Genomic DNA, 7,500 nt, shown 5'->3' with positions numbered 1-7,500 from the left:
TAAACTGGTATGAGTGAGTTGGAAGCGTAGAGAGAGAACTAAAAATTCATCGTTCACAATGTGCTAACGTCCTCCACAGAACCTTGAATTTGGTCATTTCACGTCGTCATTTAGGAGATGACGGCAAAGAAATGTACCAAAATGTAAAACGCAACGTGCAGAGCGTGCAGAGCGTGCAGAGCGTGCAGAGCGTGCAGAGCCATTATTGTTTTTGCTCAATAAACCTACCGTTTTGTAGCGTCGTCGTTGCCGTCGGCGTCGTCGTTTCGTAAGCTCCTTAAAGTCTACTTAACGCCGACGGCATCGACAATGGAAGCGTGTCTTGATAATAAACATTTGCATGTGCTAAGACCAGAGGAGGATATAACTAACGAAGAAAAAGTACTGAAGAAAGGTTCGCGCATTTGGTTCTCCATCTTGGTTTTCCGCTGACCACAACATCGATACTGAGGCTCAGGCCGCGATTTAGACGTAGAGCTTTCTCAAAGCGTGAAAGTTTTTTGTCTCCCTTCAGAAGTTTTTAGCACTTCGCGTATCATAAAAGGGATCGTTCAGGACTGGTTACCAACTTGCAAGCGAACTCTTCCAATAATGTTCTCCATGTTGAGAGCAGCGCCTCTGCAACGACGTTCTGGTCAGCGAAATACAGAGAACTCAAAGCTAGAGCTTTTCGTTATGAATTATTTATCAATTATTTCGTTGTTCTGAAATGTTCCAGTGTTCCTGGTTTTAGCACAAGCCAGCAGCAGTTGCACGATTGTTTGTTTCATCTTGTTTGCATTGCGGTATGCTGGCTACATCACCATGACCCGGATCGGTCAGAACGTCTCTGAGCTGAAAAGAGTGAGATTGAAAACATGCAACGCGACAATCCAGTGTAGGGCTTCCGTCGTTGGAATCGCCGTCGTTCCTAATCTCCCTGGCTTCTCGGGTCCCATAGTTTTCCAGTGGACTTTCCAAAAGCTCGAATTGTTTATCAACTAAATTTGTACCAAGTCTTAACATACTTAAAACCGTAAATGTAAATGCTTTGTTTATAGTTAAAGCTATAAACTAGCTATCAAGCTAGTTCAGAGGCAACCCACTTTTAAAAACCCAAACTTAACGGAAACAAGATTAAGAACCCCAACTGGCATGGCAGGCGGAAACCAGTTGGCTATTTACAAAGCGTGGTAGAGCGGAATCCGGGACAACCGCAAACAAATTCAAACCAGAGGCCAGAACGGGATTTGAACGCGTGGTAGCCGCACGCAAACCGAAAGCCCTAACTAGTGGATCACGCCGCTTCCTAAGGAGAGGCCGCCGCTTATTTCCCTTTCGTAAACGGTCGTTGCCATTTCTCAGAACGGTCGTTGCCATTTCTCAGAACGGTCGTTGCCATTTGAAACGGTCGATGCCATTTTTTAGCTCTGAATTACACTCATTAGGTCTAAGAACTCAAAAGGTTGCGGTTACTGGGAGTTGTGTCTCGCTGGTCATATGAGTTAGGGTTCGGGTTAGGGTTCTTTTTAGGGTGAGGGCTAAGGACCCGAGTTCGAGTTTTGAAATTTTCGAACTCTTTTTTTCCTCCAGTTTTTCTTTTATAAATGTTTTTTTTCCTTTTTTGTCTTAATTTTTGTTAATATTTTTTCTTAGTTTGTTTCTTTTAATTTTCTTTGAAGTGAAGTGTGTAGTCGACCGTTATAAATGGCATCGACCGTTTCAAATGGCAACGACCGTTCTGAGAAATGGCAACGACCGTTTACGAAAGGGAAATTTGCGAGACCGCCACCTAAAGGAGATTCGTTTTTTGTAAGAATATCAAATTTATGGAATGCCTTACCTTCTGATCTAAAATATGAATATAATGTTAATGTTTTTAAGAATAAGTTAAAAACATTCTACTTCACTAGATTACGTGTTGTGTCCGATGCTGATGATGCTCGTACTTTCAAACTTGTCTGCTGTAAATATCGTAGGATTAATAATTTAGTTAGATGTTATTGTTTTTTTTTTCCTTTTAGAAATTACCAGCGAGGAGGGATTGGTGTAGTTAGTTTTTATGCTCATTGTGTGGGTTGGGTTGGGTCCAAGTGGGTGATACACCTTGTAGGGGACTTAATGTTCTATTGTATTGTCACCTGCCTTTGTTGGTAAATTGATTAAATAAATAAATAAGCAAATAAACTAACTAATTAATTAATTAATTACTTGATTAATTAATTAATGTTGCAAATAAACTTACCTGAATACAATTGTCGACAACGGAAGTTAACAAACTATTTCCTTTCCCTTCCGGAAGAAGCCGCATTAAATCATCTCTGACACTTGGGCTCATGGCGATCTTTCGAGGGGAGTTTGGGGCGATATACGTGGCAATAAGGGTCTTGGCCAAATGAAATTTGCTGAAGCTTCCAAAATCTTCCACTGGTGATAGATACTGTTGAGCATCCTCCCAAAGGTGAACGCTCTTCAGCGCTTCACAATTTCGCGTTTTCTCTAAATATTCACGGAGAGGACCGCCGGCCAATTTGTCTCCGGTCAAAGCCACAAGTGCAGCTGCAGTGACTTCACTGGTGAAGTAAACGTCTAGAAAAAGCATTAAAAAAAAAACAGGTTTCGCATGGCATTCGTATCCTTACATTTCTATACAATGGTGATGGAACAATGAAATCCGGGATTTCATGCAAGCTTTGAGGTCAAACCAAAAAACCCAAAACCACACCATTCCCCCTCTTTCCGAAAGTGGGCTTTTGGATACCCCACGGTATTTGCAATTCACGTAACTGTAGAGCTCACAGTTTATTATCAAACCAAAGCAAAAACAGTTCTTTCTCGGTTATGTCCTTTAATGCACCTGGAAATTTGAAACTAGTCGGTCTGTTCAAAAACAGTCATCTATCCATCAGACCAAACTGAGTATTAAAACTTTTTTTGGAGGAACTGACTTAACATAGATTGTCCATGTGATATAATGGTCATCTTTTGTCCAAAAGGTAAAGAGAGAGAGAGAGAGAGAGAGAGAGAGAGAGAGAGAGAGAGAGAGAGAGAGAGAGAGAGAGAGAGAGCCTAGGTGCGACGTTGAAAAAATGTCGAATTCACTCACCACCGCTGCTATGATACCCAGCACGGTTAAACTGTTCCGGTAGTGGGGTCTCCCTGGGATAAGCACTCCGTGGCTCGCCAACAAAGGCGGCTATTTCATTTCCTGTGTCCTCAAATGGGATTAAACGGGCGAACGAGGCTCGCTGTAACGCCAGGATCGCGCTCCTAGGCGGTGAAGCTTGTAAGAGAATAGAAAGATATAAGTTACTGTTAGGTAAATAATGATTTGTAAAGTGTGTCCCGACATTTTGAGAATGCAAAACTGACCGACTTTTCTTTGGTCAAAGACGCGAAATGAAGTATTACGGTGCTCCAAAAGTGGAAACTGGGAACCTGGCTTGAAACTACGAACCTGGCTTGAAACTACATGACGTTAATCGATGATTACTATTTAAGCAACAGAGGACGTTTTCCGTGTTTCCATAGCCTCATCTAAACACGTGGGGGAGTTGGGAGAATTTGAGACAGTTATGCAAACCCGAGACGCAGCCGAAGGTTGCATAACTGTCAAGAATTCTCCAAACTTCCCCGAGTGTTTAGATGAGGCTATGGAAACACGGAAAAAAAGTCTACTATTGCTTTTATAAAATATTTGTCAAAGATAATTCAACAAATGAAGGAAATTGCTGGTTTTTTTACTTCTTGATTGAAACAGATTTTCTTCACACATTCTTGTATTTCCTACCAACCAATCAAAACGCGCGTCTGACAACACCACCAATCAAAATTCGTGATGTCACAGCCGTGCACGTGTTTCCATACTCCCATCTAAACACAGCTATTGACCAATGAGAGTGCGCGTACTATCCTAACTATTTTATAAAATTTTGACGGTTTTCAATTTCGTCAGTTGCTAACTTAATATACTACCGAGTTTAAGTGAGACCACACTGAAATATCATTGATCTCTGTCAAATGTAGTTTCCTATGTTTCCGGTAATGATCACAGTTGAATGTCACATTTCCAAGTTTTGAGTTCTGATCAGCTCTGTCGTGAACAAGTTTGACACCTTCTAAGCATGCTTTTAGCCAGGATTTTGAAAGTGGGAGTCCAAATTTTATGTGGGCCTTCGGCCCACGTAGCATGACGCCTGTGGCCTAACCCTAACCCCCCTCCTAGGGGGGTCTGGGGGCATGCTCCCCCAGAAAATTTTGAAAAATTGAAGCCTCTTAGACGTGATTTCCGCGATTCTGACAGCTGTAAACGTCTTTCAATTTACCTATTAAACCGCTGTTTTTCTTTGATAATTTTACTAAGCTATCCTTTCCTCAACTTACCTTGTTTAACATTGAATTGTATTTCGGATAGGAACTCCAGTTGTTATGAAGAGTGATTGAAATTTGAAGTTGTCAAGCCATGATTTACACGAAAGAACAGATATGCGTGGCTTTGTTGGTCGAACTGCATTCTGGTCTACAATCTTTAACTATTCACCTACTATTAGTATTCCTAAAGCAATATTACGATGATTGGACATGTTATTACACCAAATGGCTATTTTGTTGTAATGCCCGCCAGATTTCGCTTGAACAGAGCAGAATACAATCAAGCGATTACAATAACATTTGCAGCCGTGAGATCGTCTTACCGAGTTGGAAGGCGCATGATCTTTGACTCATATCCTCATTAATAATCACCAACGTGTGTACTAATTTATAGCAGCCGGCAAAGTAGCCTGGGGACGACTTGGTAAGTCAATATCACTGAACAGTGGCTTTGCCTGTGAAATCGCTTCGCTCAACTTTGATTCAATTGATCAAAACAGAAAGGAAACTCGCTAAAAAAGTTTTAATATAGAAGAAAAATACGACAGCAACACTAAAACAACTCTTGAGAGCAAAAAGAAATGTATGTTTTATTAATTTATAGACACTGTTTTCTTACATTAAGCACAGAAGCTCGTAAATGGCCGCCCAAAACAGGCCGTCGAAAATCTCCCATTTCTGAGAACTGGCCGTCCTTTGGACGGCTGGACGGCCGCCTGGCTAAAAGCCTGCTTCTAAGGCATGCTCAGGAGTTGTTAGAGTGCAAACCCGACTGGTTAACACTCTAGTTTTCGGAGTTTTTCTTTGTGACTTATAGATGGAGCCACCTGGCACCAGATGCATGGCGGGCGGCTTGCTGTAAAATACGCAACCTCTAAAACACGCGAAATAAGCAATATGTGCAAAACGCCTTATTTTAACGGCGTTTAACTTGCAAAATGTCAAATTGCTCATACTCACCGTTCCCAAGAGGTTTCTCATGTAAACAACTGCAAAATGGATGTGTTTATGTGTTTACTATCCGGTTTTGATAAAACAGCTGTCAAAAGGACATTAAAACCGAGTCTATAATAATTCAATGCAGGATATAACAGAGGATTGTCAAAGATGAAAGGCGATTTAATGTTGAAAATACTTACAGCAAAACAAATCCATTTTGCAGGTGTTTACATGAGAAACGTGGGGGAAACATTGAGCAAGCGCAGTTCGACATTTTGAAAGTTAACCGCTGTTAAAATAAATCGTTTTGCACGTATTGCGAAAATCGCGAATTTTACAGAGTGACACAAGCGTCTTTTGCATATATTACGCATATTGCATTGCGTATTTCAAAACAAGCCATGGCGGGCTGCACTAAAATTGGTCCATAAGTAAACAGAGTAATTTGAGAAGTGTTAAAGGCAGGCGACAATACACACCTGATGCCGACCTGTCTGGCGATCCATACAACTCTACAGTCACCCGGTCTGTGCTCGGTTCTGATGCAAGTGCCTCGTATTGCGTTTTGCGTTTCTTGGTGGTTGCTGTCGGTAGAAAGGCGTATGGTTGGGGTAGTCTTGGAAGATTAACTCGCTTCTCCTCAAGGACTTCCCACTTTTCTTGCTCTTCAGCATCTGCACAATATTCCACAATTAATCCATGTGCGTGCGTTGCATATGACATGGTAGGGAGTTTAAGGGTGTGATTGCATGACGAATTTCAGCACGGTTAGCCGGGCTGAATTTTTAGCCCGGGACGTGAAAGAAATCCTCTTGAAATGAAAGTGGCGCGCGGTTTTTGAAACTGGGCTAGGATTGTCATCCTGGGCAAAGGGGCTGAAAAATCCGCAAAAAGTCCCTGTAATCGAAATCGAATTTCAACCCGGGCTGAAAAAATAAAGAGAGCAAGCATCGACTGTGTCTTCGCATCTTCGAAAATTTGCGTTTTGCGCTCGGGCTGAAATTCATCATGTAATCGCAACACAATTTCAGCCCGGGCTGAAACTAGCCATGTAATCAGGCCCTTAGTGGCCACTTGCATGGAGAATTTCAGCCCGGGTTGAAATTTCAACCCAGCTAGCCCGGCTGAGACTCCAGCCCGACTTTCTGAACAAATAACTCATTTAAAAAGATAGCGATTACATGATCAAAGCTTCAGCCCGGGCTGACGGAAAATTCCAACCCGGTTTGAGGTAACCGGGGTGGGGTTTTCAGCCCGGCCAAACCGGCTGAAAAAAGCCATGTCATCGCTATTTTTATTGGGCATGCGCATCGACTGTGTAGATAGGTAAACGTGGGATCTGGGAACAATTGATCGGTTCGTCCATTGGCAACCCAAGTAGGCCTGGCCTTCTCTTGCGATGAGTGTAGCTTTTATTGGTTGCCAAGTAGGCTGCCAAATATATATTTATTATATGACCAGCTCCGTTAGGGGGCAAGATAAACCAAACCCCGCGCTGTGATTGGCTACCCGAGCGGGCAAGATGGAACTATCTTGCCCACCCGGTATTTCTCGCTTGGTCCCGCAAGATCAAAGATCATTTTTTGGTGTTTTATCCCGTAAAATAAGTCCTTTATCAACCAAGCTTGTTCGGTCAAGATGGCTGGATACTGGCCTCGTTCTTTTTTTGCGTGTTTATGGACCTCGACGATAAACACGCAAAAAAAGAACTTGGCCAACCTCCAGCCATCTTCACCTCACGCTTGGTCAATGACACATATATTTACTGTATATTTACTGTATGTTCCAAGCAGATACAATCCCAAAAAGTTGGAAATTTAAAGCGAACAAAAGGCCAAATTGTGCAGAAAGTTGGGCGCCTGCTTCGAACAGCCTCATCTTTACGAAGAACTTCGAACTGCCACCCACATTTACATTCCGCGCCCGGACTGCGAGCGTTGAAATTAGCATGCTAATCAAAACAAAATTCCAGCCATGTGGATGGGACGAAATTTCAACCCGGGTTGAAATTCCCCTTGTAATCAGACCCTGAGATGCGACGACGGCTGCCGCAACGACAACGCCACAAAACAATAATATCGTTCGTTACAAGATAAAAATAACACATATTTTTCTGGTAATCGGCATAACAACGACATGTAATCTCCATATGCGTCATCTCTGCTCTCAGCAAGACTACAGCACGGGCTATTCCAAGCAAATTGGGGAAAG

General features: G+C 42.4%; 1 protein-coding gene across 1 annotated transcript in view; it reads right to left on the bottom strand.

Annotated features, from left to right (window-relative positions):
- LOC138020929 (regulator of G-protein signaling protein-like) overlaps positions 1 to 7,500 on the bottom strand; it is a gene marked incomplete at its 5' end in the record, with an annotated part of 45,365 nt that overhangs the window by 29,404 nt on the left and 8,461 nt on the right. The window contains 3 exons of the mRNA XM_068867819.1: positions 2,225 to 2,568; positions 3,086 to 3,262; positions 5,769 to 5,963. Coding sequence (XP_068723920.1) covers positions 2,225 to 2,568; positions 3,086 to 3,262; positions 5,769 to 5,963 — 716 coding nt within the window. The remainder of the gene's footprint in view (positions 1 to 2,224; positions 2,569 to 3,085; positions 3,263 to 5,768; positions 5,964 to 7,500) is intronic.

The sequence above is a fragment of the Montipora capricornis genome, chromosome 10 (genome assembly GCF_036669925.1).
Source record: "Montipora capricornis isolate CH-2021 chromosome 10, ASM3666992v2, whole genome shotgun sequence".
NCBI classification, from domain to species: Eukaryota; Metazoa; Cnidaria; class Anthozoa; order Scleractinia; family Acroporidae; genus Montipora; species Montipora capricornis.
Note: the sequence above shows the minus strand (reverse complement) of the source record. Positions and strands in the feature narration are given on the sequence as shown.